Consider the following 23,493-nt stretch of genomic DNA (forward strand, 5'->3'; position numbering starts at 1 on the left):
CCTAACCCACCCACTCACCAATCCTTGCTCTTGCCAAACCTCTCACTCCTCTATCCCGAACCCTCACTGAGGCCATGAGCCTGAGAGACGAGCGGTGAGAGGCAGAAGTCGAAGCTGTCCCTCCTGCCTCTCGTTGCCCACAGCGAGGGTTCAAGAGAGGGAAGTGACAAATGAGAGCATTAAAACAAAAATCCCAGCTCGGCATTTTTTACACTCTCAGGGGCTGCACTTTCACAAGCCCGGAGCTCTGGCTTTGGATCGGATCTGGATCTAGAACCTTCCTTGAAGGGGTACGCAGGTTCAGGAGAGGGAAGCAGTGAACTGGAGAGTTGGGAAGTGGGAGGATTGGCAAAAGCAAAGATTGGTGAGAGGGTGGGTTAGGGAGTGTGAGAGGTCATATGTCAGAGGGTCGGAAAAAGAGTCAGGGAGCAGGGTCAGCAGCAAGTGGGAGATACCTATGTAGAAAGTTACCTTATTTCTTTTATCTTTTTAAGTTTATTTTATTTTTAAAGTTATTTCATTTACCAATAAAGGAATTTAGGAGTGCAAAGTATTTCAGCTTAAAGGGTATAATGTTAATGTTTTTTTCTGATGAGGAAAGTCTTGCAGAACCTAACTACAGCATTTACATTGATTTTAACAGGAAAACGTGGTTCACTTAAAACCAGGATTTTCAGGAACGTAATTACAACTTTAAGTGAGGACTTATTGTATATAAATGTATTATACACAGAGACTAAGAAATCTTTCTGGAGCAGCTTCTGGTAAACCTAAAGACTTTTACAATGACAAGAGCATTTATTTTACCAGCTAGAATTGAATGCGTTCTGCCAAATAGGAAGTGACAAATAGTCAAATGGTTACAAATTAACCCTAAGGTCGCTAACAGATTAATTGTTGTTCAGTGAGAGAGAGTGCAGGATGAACACATGTAGACTGAGATCTTTCCATTAACAATCTTGTAACTTCATCGTTGCAAATGCTCCAGACCAGTTTCTCTGTATCAGAGAGGGACAAAGACAAAGTTAACTGTCATCTCCTTTTCATGATTCATTTTATTTGTTTCCACAAGTTGACCAAGTACTGGGAATAAATCATCCTTTGCCAGTATCCAATGCTTCTAGATCAGGTATGGTACAGGTTACTGCAGAGTGTGAGATAGAAAAGATTGTTGGGCACTGACGGAATGAAGAGATGCAAAACCAGGACAAGAAAATGGACTTGATGTAGAAGACTAGCCTAGATATGAGTGAATGGTGGAGCAGAATTGAGGGACAATGTAGCCTACTCCTATTTCTTATGCTCTTATATAAAGCTCCATTTACATGACCTGATGTTGTTTAACATTAAACTCACAGTAGCTCTGTTCTAAGCAGTGCACCCGTTATTGGTCCCCAGTGTGTGTTTCCCATTCCTGCCTTCATGACATCAGAGTTAGACTGACAGTTATTACTGAATTATTGATAATTTTGCATCAGGATCCACTATGAACTAAATTGCCCAACCTTATTTCCACCTCTTTAGTCTGGTGATAAAAATCCCATGACTTAAACTCCAAAATCAGCAGCACAAACAAGTTTCTCAGGTCACTTGAGAAGTACACCCATTTGTTATTCAGTGAGCAATGAGCAAGCATTCACAAGGCAAACCCATAGGTTTCAACTTGGTTAGCAGAGACATTTCTTTCCCTCTGTTTACATGACTGGGCAATAACACCGTCTCCACAGTGTTTATAAAAGCCGTGTTACCTTGCAGGTTTAAAAATTAAGCTCAAAAACAGAAGTGGCGTGGCAACCTCATCACTGCGTACGGATATAACATATGAAGCTGAGAGAGGAGACAACATTCCAAAATGTGGGGGCTAGGCCCATTGTGTTGATGCTATTGCCATCGTAACAGGCCCAGTGGGTACAGGCTGCTCCAAAACTCCCACTGTTATCCAAGCCAATTAGGATTTTGGTAAGGTGATGAATAACAATATATTCTACTGCTACTGTTCCTACAACACATGGACTGCAGCAGTTCAAGGCAGCGGCTCACCACCATCTTCTCAAGGACATTTAGGGATGAGCAGTAAATGCTGGCCTAGCCACCATTCATCCCATGAATGCACAAATAAAAAAATCTACGACTTACCTGAGCATCCTTTTTAACAAGCGTTATATCCACGTGTTGGCTTTCATCTCTGTTACCCTGGAAATGGCAAAAGGAATCAATGGTCATCAAAAATACAGAGTTACTTCTGATTCATGTGTGTTAAAGATGTGTCTGATTAGAGCCAAACTCTGGCTTCTAACCCAGATCCCATTAACTCTTTGGTGAAGGGAGCAATTGAGTGAGGGCAAGTAGAGTTACTGCTTCAAACTGCTGCAACAACTCCATGGACTCATTGAGTATAGGCTGCTGAGTCTCAAAATAGCCCTATGTAAATCTCTCCAAAGGGGGGGATAGATGACATCTGGTTCAAAATTAACAGTCTTCTTCTTCAAATAAAACTTGACGGGTTTTGTGTAAGCATTTGTATACCTGAAACTTTGGAAGGACAGGATTCTGTGAAAGTAATTATCATCCAGTCCCATGGCTTGTTCTTCTATCCCTCTGCTTCACTCTATGATGCCTCTCATGCCACCTCTCCCTTCTTTCAACAGTTTCATCTTAACCTTTCTCTTCGTATAACAGTTTTAACTCCTCATAGCTCAACCCTTTTCAGCTATGACTCAGTGGGTAGCACTTGCCTCGAGTCAGAGGGTTGTGGGTTCAAGTCCCACTCCAGTGACTTGAACACAAAAATCTAGGCTGACACTCCCAAGTGAGGGAGTGCTGCATTGCCAGAGGTGTCATCTTTGGGATATGAGATTCTCTCAGGTGGATGTTAAAGATCACATGGCATTATTCTGAAGAAGAGCAGGAGGCTCCTGGTGGTCCTGGCCAATATTTATTCCTTAATCAACATCGCTAGAGTACATCACATTGGTCATCACATTGCTGTTTGTAGGAGCTAGCTGTGTGCAAACTGGCTGCCCCATTTCCTACATTACAATAGCAACTGCTGTTCAAAAATGCGCAATTGGCTGTAAAGTACTTTGGGCTATCTATAAAAATGCTACTTTTTCTTTCTTTAACTGTGGTGTGAATTCACCCATCTGCTGTCCCCCTTTTCCACCTCTGCCCCATGCCCACTATTTTTCTCCCTGCTTTACAGAATGTTGATATATTTTTCTGTATCTGATCAGAGTTGACGGGAATTTTGCAAATATCCAGGTAAAAAGTAATTGAGTCTAAAGCCATGTCTCGTTCATCCAAGCTTATAATCGTGACACTGACTCCACACGTGAAATATAATTTATCAGTTCTAATTAAGTTGTTGGCCAGAATGACTGTGAAAATGAATGACACATGTACTATCTCCGGAAGGACCCTGATACCAGGGAGGGCGATAAAAAAGGAAGAATTGGAAGGCAAGTTGGGGATACAGTTACAGTCAGTGTGACAATTATAAGAGTCCAAAATATTTAATCTTACTAGGAAACATGGGGTTGAATTTTATGGTGGAAAACCAGGCAGGTTTCCCACCCACCCCCCACCCCCCACCCAGGGCCTATGTAGGATATGGCACGGTGACATCAGGTCGACAATCCCGCCGGTTATTGATAATGCCCAAGGTTAGTGGATCCCGAAATCGGAAGCCCGCAGTTAATGAGTAATTAAGCTTGTTAAAAAGGTAATAGACCGCAATTTTTCATGGCCCGCTCCATTTTTACGGGAGGTACATGGAGAAAAACGTTGGGAGTGAGTTATGCCAGGTGTGTGGGGCTGGCACAAGGACACGTGGAAGAGCCGGCAAACGGGTCGACGGGTGCGTGTAGCAGGGGAGTCGGCTGGTGAAGGTGACAGCACTTGGTTGTTGACATTCTTGATTTGTTCAGGTCCCAGAGGCTGATGGAACAATTCAGGGGAGAGCAAGAGGACAGCCGGACTTTAAACTGGTGACCGGGACTGACTTCCAGTTTACGGCCTGACCTCTGCCACCAGACCTCCCAACCTCAGTGTCCAATTTTCTGCAGAACTTCCCTGCGTGCCTCTTATTGGGAGGCATTCCTGCCAGCTGGCTGCTAATTGGCTGGCCGACGCTTGATTGAACCTGATGCGACAGGGTGGGGAGCATTTCCCCTTCGCCTCCCTTACCCTGCCATTAAGCATAAAATCCATTCCATTCAGGTACAGTTACATTCAGTAAAATGGTGAGATAGGTACTGCGCATGGCTGATTAGTTTGGTGAAAAAGATTTGGTTCAGTTTGGTCACCAACCTAAAAATCTCCTTAACAAAAACAAAAATACCTGTAAAAACTCAGCAGGTCTGGCATCATCTGTGGAAGGGAGCACAGTTAATGTTTCAATTCATGCCGACTCGAAACGTTAACTGTGCTCCCTTCCATAGATGCTGCCAGACCTGCTGAGTTTTTCCAGGTATTTTTGTTTTTGTTTTCGATTTCCAGCATCCGCAGTTTTTTGCTTTTATCTAAATATCTCCTGCTATGACTCGGTGCCAAATTTTGTCCAATAAGCACTCCTGTGAAACCCCTTGGGATGTTTTACTATATTAAAGGTACTATATAAATACAGGCTGTTGTTATTGTAAATGAGTGCGCTCTGCTTAAAGGACGGACACACTGAGAAATCAAAGCAAGAGCAGAACTATTTCCATTTCCTTTACAATTTACCTGAACAAGGGAGACCAGTAGTCTTTCAAAGTGTCCCGATGTATCACTCTTGATGTCCTGCTCCAGGGTCTTTTTAAACTCTGTGAAAAAACATGTTCAGTATCACACAGGATCTTAGACCGTGACCTTTCACCAGAAAGTATTTAATGTTTCAGGTAGGTGACCTTTGGCCAGAACAGCCATTAACCTTCTCCGATGAAGGGTCACCAATCTGAAACATTAACTCATTTTTCTTTCTCCACAGATGCTGCCTGACCGGCTGAGTGTTTGCAGCAGTCTCTGCTTTTATTTCTCACTGTAGCTGGGAAACCAGTCAGTCCCCTGTGGCAGACTTGATCATCCCATCCCCAAACCAGTCAGGTTTATAGCACCAATGAATGGCCACTCAGTTTGGTTTATTAATGGGGATTGGAGGGATAGACCTACCACAATGTGAACTGGAACTCTCCTCATTTGGTTCCATTTGGTTTTAAAACGTGATGGGCATTCCAGGCCGGAGAAAGAGTGGGAGTTTTACTGTGTTGGTAAACTGCACAATGATAGCCCGTTAAACTCCACCAGCAATGCTGCATTCACTTGCAGAGATCCCGACACTCAGGAAATTATGAGGGAGACAAATAGGGGGAGGTGGTGGTGTAGTGGTAATGTCATTGGACTGGGGACAAGTGTTCAAATCTCACCGCGGCAGCTGGTGGAATTTAAATTCAATGAATAAAATGTGGAAAATAAAGCTGGTCTCAGTAAGGGTCATAAAAACCCATTGGGCTCACTAACGTCCTCCCTTTAAAGGAAGGAAATCTGCTGTCTTCACCCGGTCTGGCCTACATGTGACTCCTGACCCACAGCAATGTGGTTGATTCTTAACTGCCCTCTGAAATGGCCTAGCCAATCACTCAGATCAAGAGCAATTAGGGATGGGCAACAAATGCTGGCCTTGCCAGTGACAGCCTCAGTTATTTTTTAAAAAATTGTTTATAGGTGGGCATTGTTGGCTAGGCCAGCATTTATTGCCTATCCCTAATTGCCCTTGAGAAGGTCCCACTCCCCAGCTCATTCCCAATAGCCCTCCATATTTTCCCCCATCAAATACTTATCCAATTCACATTTGAAAGCTACACTGAATCACCTCACGACACAGCGCAATAGGATCCATCCTACTGCTTTTTTTTAAAAAATAAAGAATGCAATTCATCAACACAGAGAAATGAGTGGGAATCATTGAGTTGGGAGTATTCCACCTTTCTAACTTTAGATGCAATTTTGATCAGATAGCAAAGTTTTTAAAATCTAGAGAAGCTGGTTTGTGCAATAGGTTAGACTTTGGTCATTTACTCTGGATCCTAGGCTTTAATCCAATCTAGACACAATGGCAGAGCCTTAGTTCTTAGTAAGATTGGAATCATATCAAGACTGGCATTAATCCTTCTATTTATTTCTCCATCATGATTTATAATCATGATTTGGAATACATTGCCTGAAAAGGCTGATGGAAGCAAATATAATAATAACCTTCAAGAAAGGAATTGGATGAATTCTGGAAGAAAAATTTACAGGGCTATGGGGAAAGAGCAGGGGAAAAGAGGCTAGTTGGATTGCCAAAGAGCCAGCAGAGTGGGCGGAATGGCCTGTATTATGCCGTGCTTAATCATTTTACTGTACTGGGAGGGCATTCTCTAACACATGCAGAGATAATAGGTAGGATTTAAAAACAAAATTTGTAAAGCCTTTCTAGATACACTAATATAGCTTTTGTAAAGACCTGTCACAGGAAATTAAATAAGCTACTAATGAGCTTTATAAGCTAACTGTCAATCTATATTGGTTTATATCTGGAAAAAAAACCCAGCAACTCATGATTTTCAAATCGTCTCTCCTGATTTTTTTTTTAAGGAGTTTGTCTCTTGATTATGGGACAGGGTTGGTATGTCTGTGCTGTGTCTTGACTTTTGCCAACTTGCTGCTAAGGTCTCTGGACTTGGGGTAAGTAGGAATTGTTGCTGCAGGGAGCATGTGCACACTCCCCATCTGGCAAAGAGTAACTCAAACCAGTGAGGATTTGTCAGCAGCTTAATTTGGAGCCTTTAAGAACGCACCAGTTTTCTGCGATTTTCAGACAACTGGTGTAACAGCAAAGTTGTTTCCACTTCATGTGACACAAGAAAGAAAACAGTTCAACTCCAGTATTGGGTCCCAAGACTTGACCCCTGAACAGAGTGTCCCCTTTGTGGGGAGGGCAGGGGGGTGTGGGCAGGGATCTAGCAACATATAACTGTACCATGAAGTTAACTTCAAAAAAGAAAGTGTACAAAAGGATGCGTTGGAGCTCCTGTGCGCTTGACAGACAAAGCAGAGCTCAATTAAACATGTTGAGGAGAGAGAGAGAGAGAGATAGAAAAAAAGAGAGAAAGAGAAAGAGAGAGAGAGAGAGCTCATGTCTCATTTTACCTTAAAGAAGCTGGAGCAGAGTGCTATGTATGGCCCCTGCCCACAAGAGTTAAATTTGCAGACAGGAAACAGAAGATATTGGCAACTGTGAATTTACATGGAGAGTAGTATGTATAACCTAATTTTACACTTAGAGACAGCAACAACCTCCCCACCGCCCCCAAAATGTCCCTGCCAATAGAGAGCAGGTTGTTTCTGTACTCTGTCATGACAACAGGGTTCTGAATTCAGTAGAATGGCTATTTGTTTTCTACCAATAAAGGGTATCTCCTTCTCATTTATTTTAGTAGTTCCTCTGCCCACCAGTAAGACATTCAAAAACAAAATTAAAGAAAGACAGGATAACTGTCCTATCCCTCAGAGCTATATAAGTATCTGCACTTCAGAAACAATCTCCTCAGTTATTTAAAAAAAAAATTGTTTATAGGCAGGCATTGTTGGCTAGGCCAGCATTTATTGCCCATCCCTAACTGCTCTTGAGAAGGTGGTGGTGAGCTGCCTTCTTGAGCCGCTGCAGTCCATGTGGTGTAGGTGCACCCACAGTGCTGTTAGGGAGGGAGTTCCAGGATTTTGACCCAGCGACAGTGAAGGAACGGTGATATATTTCCAAGTCAGGATGGTGAGTGGTTTAGAGGGGAACTTCCAACTTGTGGTGTTCCCATGTGGCTGCTCCCTTGTCTTTATAGATGGTAGCAGTCGTAGGTTTGGAAGGTGCTGCCTAAGGAGCCTTGGTGAGTTTCTGCAGTGCACCTTGTAGATGGCACACACACTGCTGCTCATGTGCTTTGGTGATGGAGAGAGTGAATGTTTAAGGTGGTGAATGGGGAGCCAATCAGCAGGCTGCATTGCTCTAGATGGGGCTGAACTTCTTCATTGTTGTGGGAGACGCACTTGTGAAATGTCACAGTTATTCATTCAGTTAGCAACTGTGCAATCCCCTCTGTAGTTCTGGTGGTGGCAGTGGAGGGAAAGGGTAACGGAGCAAAGAGATGATATCATGGTTGCTGTGGAAACAGCCAGGACTGATCCAGGCATTGAAGAATACATCAGTGGTTAGAGGTAAGTTTGTTCAGCGGAAGACAGTTTGCTTTGTGTGTGCCACCATGTCTATTAAAGGTTTGCTAAGCAGATGCAACTCAGTTGATATCGAACATCACAATTGTTCCTTTGGCAAGCAAAGCCAAAAAGGAGCAACAGTTCAAGGTTACTAATGAACAATCAACACAAGGTAGCCTTACATATTTTTAGTTGAGGATTTCTCATAGCACATCAGAAATTTCATCGAGACATTTAACAGAATTTCGAGGCTGGTGGGCGGGTCTGGGAGCGGCCAGGAAACAGCCCACAGCCCGCGGTCAGCCCACAGCCCGCGGTCAGCCCACAGCCCGTGGTCAGCCCACAGCCCACAGCCTGTGGTCAGGCTCCGACCGTGGTCAGCCCACAGCCCGCGGTCAGCCCACAGCCCGCGGTCAGCCCACAGCCCACAGCCCATGGTCAGGCTCCGACCGCGGTCAGCCCACAGCCCGCGGTCAGCCCACAGCCCACAGCCCGTGGTCAGGCCACAGCCCGTGGTCAGCCCACAGCCCACAGCCCCCGGCCAGCCCACGGCCCACGGTCAGCCCACAGCCCACAGCCTCTGGTCAGCCCACGGCCCACAGCCTCTGGTCAGCCCACGGCCCACAGCCCACAGCCCCTGGCCCTAGCCCACAGCCCCCAGCCCACGGCCCCCGGCCCACAGCCCACAGCCCGTGGTCAGGCTCCGACCGCGGTCAGCCCACAGCCCACAGCCCGTGGTCAGGCTCCGACCGCGGTCAGCCCACAGCCCGCGGTCAGCCCACAGCCCGCGGTCAGCCCACGGCCACCGGTCAGCCCACGGCCACCGGTCAGCCCATGGCCCCCGGTCAGCCCACGGCCCACGGCCCCTGGCCCCTGGCCCACGGCCCCTGGCCCTAGCCCACGGCCCCTGGCCCACGGCCCCCGGCCCACGGCCCCCGGCCCGTGGTCAGGCTCCGACCGCGGTCAGCCCACAGCCCACAGTCAGCCCCCAACAGCGGTCAGCCCACAGCCCACAGTCAGCCCCCAACAGCGGTCAGCCCTCAGCCCTCAGCTCCCGGTCAGCCCACAGCCCACGGCCCCCGGCCCCCGGCCCCCGGCCCACAGGCCCCCGGCCCACAGCCCGTGGTCAGGCTCCGACCGCGGTCAGCCCACAGCCCACAGCCCGTGGTCAGGCTCCGACCGCGGTCAGCCCACAGCCCACAGCCCGCGGTCAGCCCTCAGCCCTCAGCTCCCGGTCAGCCCACAGCCCACGGTCAGCCCACAGCCCACGGTCAGCCCACAGCCCACGGTCAGCCCACAGCCCACGGTCAGCCCACAGCCCACGGTCAGCCCACAGCCCACGGTCAGCCCACAGCCCACGGTCAGCCCACAGCCCATGGTCAGCCCACAGCCCACAGCCCCCAGCCCACGGCCCCCGGCCCACAGGCCCCCGGCCCCCAGCCCACAGGCCCCCGGCCCATGGCCCACAGCCCATGGTCAGGCTCCGACCGCGGTCAGCCCACAGCCCGTGGTCAGGCTCCGACCGCGGTCAGCCCACAGCCCACAGTCAGCCCCCAACAGCGGTCATTCCACAACCTACAGCCCCCGGCTAGCCCACAGCCCACAGCCTCTGGTCAGCCCACAGCCCACAGCCTCTGGTCACCCACGGCCCACAGCCCACAGCCCCTGGCCCACAGCCCACGGCCCCTAGCCCACAGCCCACAGCCCACAGCCTCTGGTCACCCACGGCCCACAGCCCACAGCCCCTGGCCCACAGCCCGTGGTCAGGCTCCGACCGCGGTCAGCCCACAGCCCACAGCCCACAGCCCCCGGCCCACAGCCCACGGCCCACGGCCCACGGCCCCCGGCCCACAGCCGACAGCCCACGGCCCACGGCCCACAGCCCACGGCCCACAGCCGACAGCCCATGGCCCACAGCCGACGGCCCACGGCCCACAGCCCACGGCCCACAGCCCACGGCCCACAGCCCACAGCCCACAGCCCACGGCCCACGGCCCACGGCCCACGGCCCACGGCCCACGGCCCACGGCCCACGGCCCACGGCCCACGGCCCACAGCCCACGGCCCACGGCCCACAGCCCGCAGCCCGCGGTGTGACACTGCCAGGCCAAGCAAGGACAGCTGAGAGTGAATGGTGGCTCCCCAATGGTGGGGAAGGGGCAGGCAGGGGATGGGGCCTGTTGGCCATTGGCTCCAATGGTGACCCAGCAGCTGGTATAAAACCGGCAGAGTCAGGCCCTGGAAGGCTGCCAGTGAAGACGACATCTTCGGTGAAGTCAGCAGGAGATTAAAAATGATGGATTCCAATGCAGCTGCAGACACCAGACAGGAGGACAGGTCAGCCGGGTACTCAGCTCCCCCACTTTCTGATGAGTACCTCTCAGTCCTCCTGGAGGAGGTGGCTGCCTGGAGGGACTCCCTTGTCCAAGGGATGGAAGGCGGAGGCCACCACAGCTCACAAAAAGAGCTTGGGAGGATGTGGGGCACTAGTCGGCAACCATGATGTTGTGAAGCGCATCTGGGTCCCGTGTTGCAAGAGCTTTAATGACCTGCTGCTCTCAGGAAGGATGAGTACGTGTTGGCATGGATCAGTGTGTTGAAGTGTTAGGGTCTGGCCATCCCCCTGTGGAGATCAGGGATGTTAGAGTCTGAGAGCCAACTGTCAATGATGCTGGAACTGGCCGAGGGGGTGAGCCCTGGCTGCTTGGACTGAGCACCTTGTGGCTCAAGGCCCATGACTTGGATGTGCCTTGAAAAGTGCTCCTCAGGTGGGGTTGGCCAGACTGCAATGGCGCTGCAGGTAGACAGTGGACTCATCAATGCTTCTCTGTCCTGTCAGGAGAAGATGGCCCCATAACAACATTGAAAGGTCGCGGACTGGCGGAGGCCCCGCTAACCTCCTAATCCTAATACACACGAGCAGGATGCCTTGCAGCTGGAGAGGTGCCAAGCACCTCGGCCTTGGAGAGGCTGGGGTGTCAGATGAACTAAGAGTGCAGCGCACAGAGGTGAGAGTTTCAGATGATGCAAACATTCTTGTGCAGTCTCTTCATTGATGGGAGCCTCAAAACTGGATTCCCCACTGATCATGCCATCAAAGAAGATGGCACCATGATGCAGATCTCCATGTCACCAGGGTGCCTGGCATGAACAGTGACAGTGTGGTGATTTTAACTAATGACATGGCGTTGTTCTCCCTTAGGTTTGCCACCACGCACCCAGTCGCAACACCCCGAAGACCCACCCCTGATGCCAGAGGCCCTCCAGGCTTCAGTTACCCCTGCATCACACCCGCTCTCTGAACCAAGCACCAACGCAGATACCAGCACGCAGTGGGTGTTAGATCTTTGGCTAGAACGCGGGTGCACAGAGGTGAGGGCACTTCACACTCGCTTGAGGTGCAGGTGGAGGCACAGAGTGCCCAGAGTGCTGGCGGTCAAAGGACTGCTGGGGACCAGGACGATGCTCAGTTGGGCAGATGATGAGCCTCTGGAGTCACCCATTAGGCGGCAGATACTGGATGTCCAGCGAGATGTGCAGGAGGATCTGGCAGGGATCCACAGATGAGTGTATGTGTGCCATGGTCTCCGTTATGGAGGAGTCCATGCAGAGCATCGGCACTGTGAGGACCCTCATGGCCGAGTGCACTGCCTCCTCCGTTGAGAGTGTGGCAACTCTCAGGGAGAGCCAGCTCCAGGAACAGAATCAGGGGTTCCTGGGGTTGCACTCCGACCTCAGGTGGTCAGTGTCAGTGTGGGTGATGGATGAGGCACCCAGTATCCCTGCTAGGTGCCCGTCCACCAATGGTGAGCAGGAAGGTCCAGAGCGACTTCACATTGGCGCACAAGCTGCCTGTCGTCTCTGCGGGCTGCTCTCAGGGTGCTCCGTATGACGGCAACAGCTCCTCCACCCCTCTGCCACTGACCGTGGCATCTGCTTAGGCTCCAGCGACTGGGGATTTGCCAACCGTTGAACTGACCGTTCCCTCCCAGATGGGGCCAGCACGATTGCCAAGGTCATCACGGCCAACAGGAGAGCAGAGTCAGCAGCTGTCTCCAATGTCGCTGCCGGTGAGGGGGGAGCACCAAGACAAAGCCCTAACAAACATAAGGTTAAGGCACCATAAACACAAGATGGACTGGTCACAGGTGATCTTCTGTTGTGAAATGTTTTGTTTATTTTAACTGGTCTGGGGTTGAAGACCAGGGAAGGTTCTATTAAAAGCAAAAAACTGCGGATGCTGGAAATCTGAAACAAAAGCAAAAATATCTGGAAAAACTCAGCAGGTCTGACAGCATCTGTGGAGATGAACACAGTTAACGTTTCGAGTCCGAATGACCCTTCATCAGAACTAAGTAAAAATAGAAAAGAGGTGAAATATAAGCTGGTTTAAGTGGGGTGGGGGGGGGGGGGGGGGGGGGTGGTGGTGGGATGGACAGGTAGAGCTGGATAGAGGACCAGTGATAGGTGGAGATAACCAAAAGATGTCACAGACAAAAGGACAAAGAGATGTTGAAGGTGGTGATATTAGCTAAGGAATGTGCTAATAGGTGACATTAAGGGTAGAAAGCAGGACGAGCAAGGTACAGATAGCCCTAGTGGGGGTGGGGGGGGGGAAGGAAGGGATAGAAATAGGCTAAAATGTAGAGATAAAACAATGGATGAAAATACATTTTTAAATATATTTCCATCCATTGTTTTACCTCTACCTTTTAGCCAAGGTTCTGTTAATTTGTTTTGACCGTTAACATGAGATAAATTTTCTTTTGTCATAACGGCCTGAGTATGTGTTACCTTTTTGATTTAATGTGGTGCAGGGTATGCCAGTATGTCATGCTGGATGTGGGTGGCTCTGAACTTTATTATACAGGCACTGAGTTGACTTTGGGGTCAAATGAAAGGGCCATTTCTGACATCTGGGATGGAGGCAGCAGCCCTGGCATGAGGTGGTAGCGCTTATTTGGCAGCCTAGCTGAAGGAACGTTGGATCAAGGTGTCCCTGGTGTCCCTGCCACCCTGGAGATTACCGAGGTCTGCCTTCCCTCAGCATTCTCCTCACTGTGCTCCTCTTCTGACTCACCACTGGATTCATCCTGTGTGGTCTGTGCAGCTGCTTCAAGATCCTCTTCCTCCAGCGGCTCCCCCCTTGCCAGTGCCAGATTGTGGAGAGTGCAGCATGCAACCACTATCAGTGACACCCGCTCTGGGGGGGTTTTGTAGTGCTCCCCCTGAATGGTCCAGGCATCGGAAGAGACCAATGGTCCTCTCTATCACTGCCCTTGTGGAGGCTCCTGTTATACCGCTGCTCTGCCTCTGTTCTTGGGTGGCAGAGAAGCGCCGTGAGCCACCTTTTCAAGGGATAACCCTTGTCACCCAGCAGCCATCCATCCAGCCGGGCTGGAGCACTGAAGAACCTCGGCACCTGGGAGTGTCTCAGGATATACATGTCATTGGAGCTGCCTGGGTACCTTGCACAGACTTGCAGAATCTGCATCCTATGGTCACACACACTATCTACATGTTCATGGAGTGAATCCCTTCCTGTTGATGAAGGCACCAGACTGACTCGCTGGCACCTTGATGGCCACATGTGTACAGTCGATTGTACCCTGGACACGGGGGAACCCGGCAATCGCTGCAAAGCCTCTGGCTCGCTCAGCCTGGCTGGCCTCGTCTGTATGGTAAAGAATAAAGGTCAGTACCTGCCTGAACAGAGCTTCTGTCACCAGCTTCACACAACTGTGGACAGGTGATTGCGAGACTCCACACAGATCCCCAACTGACCCCTGGAAAGAGCCAGGGTCTTGTTGAGGGTCATGTGACCTTCAGAGCCATTGGCATGGGGTGTGCACCCACACAGTCGGAGCTGATCTCAGGGCTGATCATCTGACAGATGGAGACCGTTGTCTCCCTTGAGAGTTGGAGCCTCCTTCAGCATTGCACCTCAGACATATTGAGGGAGCTGCATCGCCCCCTGTAAACCCTGGCAGCAAGATAGTGGCATCTTCTGCGGCCCCTTCCTCCCTGGACTTCCTGCTGACCCTGAGCCCCCTGTGCCTGCCCCTCTCCTCCCACAGGTCCCTCCCCTGGAAGCTGCACTGGGATACCTGACCTCCTCTCCCTTCTGCCCCTCTCATCCTCCTCAGGGGAGGTGCCTCCAGCGGAGACCACAATCCCCATTCCCAGGGTAACAGAAGGCTGTCTGAGACCTGGGAGGGTCCACATGGTCTGAATCCTCTGGGGTCCTTGGAGATACCAAGGAGTCCTGAAAATAAAGCCTGGAAATGCTAACAATGAGCCCCGAACAGAGATGAAGCTGCCATTTACCAGTCACCAGCAGCAAACTATCTACTAAATTCCTCATTACTCACACAGGCCAATGCTGCTGACCCTTTTTATCCCACCCGTGGATGAGGTTTTTGAAATTGTCGGCCAGCTGCCTGCCCGTTTTGCCCATGTGACGAGTGTGAAATCGCACGGGCATGAAAAATCGGCGTCAATAGCTTTTTAATGGACTTAACTGGCCTCTTAATTAATGGTGGGTGTGGCTCTGGCACCTAAGTGTGCCCGGCGAGTGAAATATTGCGTGAGTACACGATGACCTCGGGCCCTCACCCAACATCATCATGCGCTATTTTACACACAAGCGTGTCGGGCACGCGCCAAGTGAAAAATTTTACCCATTAAGCTTGAACTCTGCCTCCAACGGGCGGTTTTTATTCTAGGCTGACATGCCAGTGCAGGACTGAGGGAGTGCTGCATTGTTGCAGGCGCTGTCCTTTGGAAGAAATGCTAAACTGACACCACGCACCTTTTTAAGCGGTTTGGGTATAATTAAAGCAGAGCAGAGAGTCGTCTGATGCCCCCTAACCAACATTTCTATTTCAATTACCTCCATAAGAAGCAGATTAACTGGTCATTAATTGCATTATATAAAGACCCATTGGTACAAGATGAGCTTCAAATATTCTTTGGATGTTTTGGGGTATTTGTAAAACATGTGATACTGTATTCTATCAAAGCATGTTTGTCTTTTGAAAGAGAGTGCAATTGTATAAGGAGTTACCAGGCAGGTTCAGTTCCCAGAAGAGTACATTCATCCCATTGGACGTAATGGTGCCATCAGTCCTTTGGTAATTAATCCATGTGGTCCTCCTTCAGGTACAAGCCTGGACAGTGCAAACTAATAAAACTACACAGGCCAGTGGAGACCAATCCAATTTGACGGCCAATACACAAGCATTCAAGGCAAAGATCCAAAATGTTCATCCATTACCTAACCTGTAGACATAATGGACATCTGGAGCACCTCCTGTTGCTGTCATAACTGACATCTGCACAAACTAAGAATTTCCTTGTCTATATGATTAAATGCCTTGTGCAGTGCGGTACTCAGTCAAGGAGATACAACGGAAGCCCCCATAGCACAAATATTTCCAATGGTTTTTTTGTATCAAGTTCATGGTGCTTAATATGAGAGTTACAATTCCCAAAATTAAACACTTACAAAGCGTGATAAGGCTGCCCCTCAGAACGAATGTTTCTGCAGAAACATCTCCCCCCAAAAATTAAAGCAGCTCCACCCCATCCCAATGAAAGACTCACCAACGTAACTGCTCCAGAGTTTTTTTTTTTATTTGTTCACAGGTTGTGGGCTTCACTGGCTGGGCCAGCATTTATTGGCCATCCCTAATTGCCCTTGAGAAGGTGGTGGTGAGCTGCCTTCTTGAACCGTTGCAGTCCATGTGTTGTAGGTGCACCCACAGTGCTGTTAGGGAGGGAGTTCCAGGATTTTGACCCAGCGACAGTGAAGGAACGGCGATATATTTCCAAGTGAGGCTGGTGAGTGACTTGGAAGGGAACTTCCAGGTGGTGATGTTCCCATGTGTCTGCTGTCCTTGTCCTTCTAGATGGTAGCAGTCGTGGGTTTGGAAGGAGCTGTCTAAGGAGCCTTGGTATAGAGAACCCACAAAAACACCTTTGGTTTTGTCACCAACTCAGGCAGGAGAGGTTTAAATCAGACACAGTGCTGGTCACATCTTACCTGCTTTGTAAGCGCTGTTGATAGAGTGGATTTCTGCATTGGAGCGGGATGCCAAGATCTCGATCAGACACTGCTCATCTGTACCAGCGCCCTGCATTCGAAAGAAAAATAATCAAGATTCTTCCCTTTTAAAATAAATAAGCACAGTGGAATCAATTATCCATGAGAATTTGTGTGGATAGTAAGAGATGAGTGGGGGGTTAGGACCCCCCCGCAACACTCCTACCTCTTCCCTACCCATTCTGAGTGTGTCCCTTCTACAGGTAAGATTACACAACAGCTCGGTAATCATCTGTATTATGTGCTCCTGTCGTAAGGTCTCAGAGCTGACAGAAAAATTTGGGCTTTATTTTAAACGGTTCTTAGGATGCAAGTAACATTGAATCTCAGAATGGTTATGGAGCAGGAGGCAGCCATTTGGCCCATCAAGAGCCTCTTCTGCACTGTGTTTCTGTCATATGTCTAGACCGGCTCACTGAATGAGCATTATGACTTAGTGCCATTCTCCTGCCTTTTCCCCGTACCCTTGCACATTGTTTCTATTCAAATAATCATCTATGCCCTTGAATGCCTCGACTGTACCTGCCTCCACACACTTCCAGGTAGTACATCCCAGAATCGAATCACTCGCTGTGTGGAAAAGTTTTTTTACATCACATTTGCTTCTTTCGCAAATCACTTTAAATCTGTGCTCTCTCGTTCCTTTTACGAGTGGGAACAATTTCTTCCTATCAACTCTTTTCAGCCCCCTCATGATTTTGAACATCTATATCAAATCTCCTCTTAGCCTTCACCCCTCCAAGGAGAACAGTCCAAACCTCTTCAATCTATCTTCATAACTGAAGTTTCTCATCACTGGAACCATTCTTGTTAACCTCTTCTGCACTCTCTCCAATGTGTTTCTATTGTTTGGCTCCCAGAACTGTACACAATACTCCAGATGAGGTCTAATTAATGTCTTGTATAAGATCATCATAATCTCCCTGTTTTTGTACTTTATGCCCCTATTAATAAAGCCTAGGATACTGTACGCTTTATTAAGTGCTCTCTCCATCTGTTTTGCTACCTTCAATGATCTATGTACATATACACCCAGGTCCCTATCATCCTGCACACCCTTAAGAATTGTACCCCTTATTTTATATTGTCTCTCCATGTTCTTCCTACCAAAATGCATCACCTCACACTTCTCTGCATTATACTTCATCTGCCACCTATTTGCCTACTCCATCAATTTGTCTATGTCCTTTTGAAGTTCTATACTGTCCTCCCCACAGTTTACAATGCTTCCAAGTTTCATATCATCCACAAACTTTGATATTGTCCCCTGCGCACAAAGATCTAGATCATTAATATATATCAGGAAAAGCAAGGGTCCCAATACCGAACCTGAGGAACTCTGCTAAAACCTTCCTCCAGCCTGAAAAATATCCATTGACCATTACCCTCTGTTTCCTATTACTCAGCCAATTTTGTATCCATGTTCCCTTTTATTCCATGGGCTATAACATTTTTCACAAGTCTGTTGTGTGGCACCGTATCGAATGCCTTTTGGAAGCCCATGTACACCACATCAACAGCATTACCCTGATCAACCCTCTCTGTTACCCCTTCAAAAAACTCCAGCAAGTTAGCTGAACATGATTTCCCCTTTGGAAATCCATGCTGGCTCTTCCTAATCAACCCACATTTTTCCACGTGATTACTAATTCTATCCAGAATAATTGTTTCAAGAAGCTTCCCACTGAAGTTAAACTGACTGGTCTGTAATTGCTGGGCTTATCCTTACAACCTTTTTTGGAATAGATGCGTGATGTTTGCAATTCTCCAGTCCTCTGGCACCTCCCCTGAGTCTAGGGAAGACTGAGAGATTATGGCCAGTGCCCCTGCAATTTCCTCTCTTACTTCCATCAATATCCTTGGATGCATCTCATCCAGTCCCAGTGCCTTGTCAACTTTAAGTACCGACAACTTATCGAACATCTCCTCCTTATCAATTTTGAACCCTTCTAGTGACAGATTTTCCTCCTCTGTTACCATGGCCTCGGTAGCATCTGCTTCCTTGGTAAAGGCAGATGCAAAGTATTTATTTAACACCTCAGCCATGCTCCCTGCCTCCATGTGTAAATCCCCATTTTGGTCCCTAATCAACCTGACTCCTCCTTCTATCACTATCTTACTATTTGTGTGCTGATAGAAGACTTTGGGGTTCCCCATTATGTTGGCTGCCAATCTTTTCTCATAACCCCTCTTTGCATCTCTCATTTACTTTTTCACCTGACCTCTGAACTTTCTGTATTCCATTTGGTTCTCAATTGTATTTTCTACCTGACACCTGTCATAAGCACACTTTTTCTTCTTTATCTTAATTTCACTCTCCTTTTTCATCCAGCGAGCTCTGGATTTGTTTGCCCTGGCAAGTCCCTATCTATTGACTGATGCTAGGAAGGATCCCACAGAAGGATGTGAGAAAACTGATTTAAGGCAAATGGCAAAATAACCAAAGGCAAAATGAGGAAAATTTATTTACACACAGCAAGTGTGCACTGGAATGCACTGCCCGAGAGTGTTTGGGAGGCAGGTTTAATTGTGGCTTTCAAAAGGATATCAGATATTTATCAGAAGAGGAAACTTGCTGAGTTGCTTTTACAGAGCTGACACTGACACAAAGTAAAGAATGGTCTCCTTCTGTGCTGTAACCATTCCACAGTTCTGTGAAAGGGAGAAACAATTTATAAAGTGTTGGAGAAGAGAGAGAAAGGTGTCTTACTGGATACTTTTACAAGTAAAACCTCTTGCAACACCATCAGGCATTATTGGAATAGATCACATTGATCCTGCTCATGGTGTTACACTGTATAAGAACATAAGAAATAGGAGGAGTAGGCCATTCAACCCCTCAAGCCTGCCCCGCCATTCAATAAGACCATGGCTGATCTGCCCCAGGCCTCAACTCCTCTTTCGTGCCACCTCCTCATAGCCCTCAGCTCCCCGATAAATCAAAAACCTATCTACCCCCTCTTTAAATACTTTCAGTGAACTAGCCTCCACAGCTCTCCGGGGTAGAGAATTCCAGACATTCACTAGCCTCTGAGAGAAGAAATTCATTCGTGTCTCAGTTTTAAATGAGTGTCCTCTTATTTTGTAACTATGTCCCTTAGTTCGAGACTCCCCCCCTAGGGGAGATCACCCCTCATTCTTCTAAACTCTAATGAATAAAAGGCCTAACCTGTTCAGTTGTTCTTGATAAATCAAACCCTTCATCCCAGGATTTTTCCTACCGTCATACCTCTGTAGTGCCTTGTCAAACTGACTAATACTTTGGAGCAGGTTTTCACCAATGTTAATAAGCACCTAATAGGCACAACACATGGGTGGTTGAAAGCATTAAAAGTTGCTCCAGAAACAGTGCTTGAATTACCAAGGATGGACATGCTCTGCTTTTGATTGTTTTACAGCCCAGTTCTAACTGAACAATTTGCTAACTTTAAACACATCAACCATAAACAGGAAGAAGAAACCAAAAAAAGACTTGAGGTGGACTTTGCATTGATCAGCTTAGAAAAAAGACAAAGGGGTGACCTTGTGGAGGTCTTTAAAACTATAAAGGGGCTCAATGGGGTAGAGGCAGAGAAGATATTTCCATTTGTCTGGGAGACCAAAACTAAGGCACAAAACTAATACCATGCCAATAATTCCAATGGGGAATTCTGTAGAAATAAATTTACCCAAAGAGTGATTAGAATGTGGAACTTGCTACCAAATGGAGTTGTTGAGACAATTAGCAAAGACATAATTAAAGGGAAGCTAGGTGAATACATGAGTGAGAAAGGAATATAAGGATATGTTGATGGTAGGTGGAGGTTTGGGCGGAGCATATAGCAATTGGGCTGAATGGCCTGATTCTGTGTTGTTAATTCTATGTAAAACATGCCTGCTGCTGTACTGGTCAGCAGCTTTGTGGATCTACAGCTTCTTACTCACCTTGATTGCCTCCTTCAGCTCAATTGCATCTAAAAGTATGGAGGGCTTCAGCAGTGCCAGAACTGCCTTTTCAAAATTACCTGACAACTCAGACTTCAGCTCCTTTATCAAATCCTGCAGCAGAAAAGGACAAATATCAAATACACAGCAAGAGTGCAGTGACTGAACGTGAAGGAAGCCAGCCGCTTCCTCTTGACCAGACAAGACTGTTCATGCTGGTCCCATGTCATCACACGTGTAAGGTATTGCTCCTGGCAGGACCCCCCACCTCTGACGTCGAGAGGGTGCTCAGTATTCCCAACCAGGAACATTTTGTCAATCCCTCAATGAGACCACCTTGAAAAAATGGAAGAGATTAAAACTGAGCTGGGGGACCCCAGAAGGAGGCAAAATCTGAGGATTAAACCAGGTTAGTAGCTGGGGCCTACATGGAGACACAAACCTACAACTAGGCACTTTACCTCCATCCCTTGCTTATCCACACTACCCCTCCAACTATAATGTTGAAATTAACTTATCTTTCAGAGCCATCATAATCTAAACAATGACATTTACTTTACTAGAAAATTTTATTTGTTTTGTTATTGCATTTGAAGCATGGGATACAGAATATAATATAAATTTAATTTTTCACTTTTTAAAATTTATTTTTTCATGGGATGTGGGTGTCACATTTGTTGCCCATCCCTAACTGCCCCTGAACCAAGGGGCTTGCCACACCATTTCAGAGGGCAGTTAAATGTCAATCACATTGCTGTGGGTCTGGAGTCACATTAGACCAGACCAGGTAAAGACAGCAGATTTCCTTTCCTGAAGGACATTAGTGAACCCGATGAGATTTTGTGACAATTAACATTGGTTTCATGGTCATAATTACTGAGATAAGCTTTTCAATTCCACCAGCTGCCGCAATAGGATTTGAACCTTTGTTCCCAGAACATTAACCTGGACCTCTGGATTACTAGTCCACTAACATTACCATGATGCCACTGTCTTCTCTCATATATAATCACCTTTCATAACCTCAGGATGCTCCAAAGCACTTTACAGCCAATGAAGTACTTTTGAATGTAGTCACTGTTAAAATGTAGGAAACACAGCAGCCTGTTTGTCCCACAAACAGTAATGTGGCAATGACTGGATAGTGTGCTTTAGCGATGTTGGTTGAGGGATAAATATTGGCCAGACCAGGGAGAACTCCCCTGTCCTTCTTTGAAATAGTGGCATGAGGAATAAATGTCTCCTGAAGGAGGTCCACTGCAGGACTGAAAGTAGTCTTGCCTTTAACCTCCATTATGGGATGAAGAGTGGGTTTTCTGGATGCAGTTCCCCTCAAAAGAGAGAAAAAAATAAAAAGAAACATCTTGGGCTTCACTCAGCTACTAATCATCAAAGATACTTGCCTTTCCATAAGCCGTTTTAAAGGACAGGACAATCTGCTGCCTCTGCTTATTCGAACGATGAGCAACTACATCAATGATGGCTTGTTCATCCGTGCCTAGGAACAGAAGAGTTCAAAATCAAGAGTGGCTCCCGCAGTAACAACCCCATCCAATTGTATATTAGAATTTATTCATAATAGACAATTCCAGGTGAATCAGAAATACTCTTGTCAAATGGATAATATTGAGCCGCTTAAATTATGCAACCCATGGTAAATGCAAATAGCTCTTCAATGACAACTCTATAACTTATACTCACAGCAATTTTCCAATACGTTCTGGGCCTCACAAAATTGACCCAGTGTGGTACAATAAAAAGTCATCATATAAACACAATTCTCAATGATAAAGAGATGCATTCAAGGAGAAACTAGATAAACACAAGGGAGAAAGGGATCGAAGGATATATTGATTGGTTTAGATACCGAGCTGATGACAGGAGGCTTGGGTGGAGTGTAAGCCTGGTCTTTTAGGCGATTGGTCTATTTCTGTGTTGCTATATCTTTGTAATGCTGAAATAAGGAGAATATGGGACAATAGCCAACCTCAGCACTATTTCATCTCTAGGCCAAGTTCAAATTTCACCTAATCTGATAGGATGAAGGCCTACCTCTCCCAGCTAATTATTTAGTGTTCACTGCAATTGAGTTTATACAATCGCAACAGGGACAAATCCCGAAACTGCCATTAATTCAGCACAAATTGATGACATTACTTAGAAGGTGCACAAATATGGTTGGTGAGGGGTAGTGGGATGGGAGAGGGGAAACGGAAATATCACATAAAATAGTAGGTGATATTTTTGAGAGGCTGGGATTAAGGCACATTGTCAGAATGAACCAGCATGAGGCGTGACGCTGCTTCTAACCCGACCCTGACCTAGGAAACACTTACTTGATGCTGACACAGGCGTCTTGAAATCATGCTGCTGTACCAGAATATGGCAGAAGTAAGTTTTAATGGACCGTTTCTTCGTTAAAATATGGAGAAGAATTTCAGGCTCTCATGTTAACAACGCCATGGTTTCAAGGGTTTGGTGTCAGAGGTGAACGTGAAAGCAGAAGATGGGGATGAATGTGTTCTATTCCTCAGCACTAATTTGTTACCTCAATCACCATAGAAAACATGTAAAAATAACTAAAAGTCCAAACATTTGCGAAATAAAAACCCCTTCATGAATTCTGTGAAAAGGTGGTGATAGGGAAGGGTATTGACATCATGTTTAGGTACCATAACTGAAAGACAAAGCTATCTTTGTGATGTGTGGTTTCACACTAAGCTAGCAGTCAGCCCTTCTTTTTGCCATCGTTAGGAGCTAGAGATAGGTTACGTTATATTTGTATTTGTGGGTGTTAGGAATAGGTTTTACTTCTAAGTTTAATTCGTTTTTCTAGATCGGTGCTAAGAAGGGGGGAACTTGAGTTTTAATTTCATTTTAAAAGTTGCTTGCAACTTTTGTGGGTTTGTGTACACACCTGCATTCTAATAAGGTTTTGTGACTCATTTGTTGCCTAGCAACAGGGAGCCCACAGGCACAGGGAGAAGCAGAACAGCAGTTTTTTTTAGTTCAGTGGAAACCAGAAGAAGCTGGGCACAGCAGAGGGAACTTCAGAGAGAGCAGATTTCCCAAAACAACGGAAAGGTCTCAAACCCAAGGAGTGAGACTGAAAGGAGGGGTCCCAAGAAAACTTTCTGGTCAACGGAAAAGAAAATGAATCTGGAAAAGTGAAGTTAAGATTGAGGAACAGAGGAAAGCTCTAAGCTTAAAGGGAGAAAGCTACAGGATGCAGACTTAAAGCA

At 47.3% G+C, this 23,493-nt stretch overlaps 1 protein-coding gene across 1 annotated transcript in view; it reads right to left on the reverse strand.

Moving 5' to 3' along the window:
• Nucleotides 1-23,493, reverse strand: part of LOC121270762 (annexin A4-like) — a 75,466-nt gene that overhangs the window by 14,452 nt on the left and 37,521 nt on the right. Inside the window, exons 6-10 of the mRNA XM_041176173.1 lie at nt 21,655-21,749; nt 20,252-20,365; nt 16,268-16,358; nt 4,723-4,802; nt 2,137-2,193 (exon numbers count right to left, since the gene is read on the reverse strand). Coding sequence (XP_041032107.1) covers nt 2,137-2,193; nt 4,723-4,802; nt 16,268-16,358; nt 20,252-20,365; nt 21,655-21,749 — 437 coding nt within the window. The remainder of the gene's footprint in view (nt 1-2,136; nt 2,194-4,722; nt 4,803-16,267; nt 16,359-20,251; nt 20,366-21,654; nt 21,750-23,493) is intronic.

Source organism: Carcharodon carcharias, chromosome 28 (genome assembly GCF_017639515.1).
Source record: "Carcharodon carcharias isolate sCarCar2 chromosome 28, sCarCar2.pri, whole genome shotgun sequence".
Classification (NCBI taxonomy): domain Eukaryota; kingdom Metazoa; phylum Chordata; class Chondrichthyes; order Lamniformes; family Lamnidae; genus Carcharodon; species Carcharodon carcharias.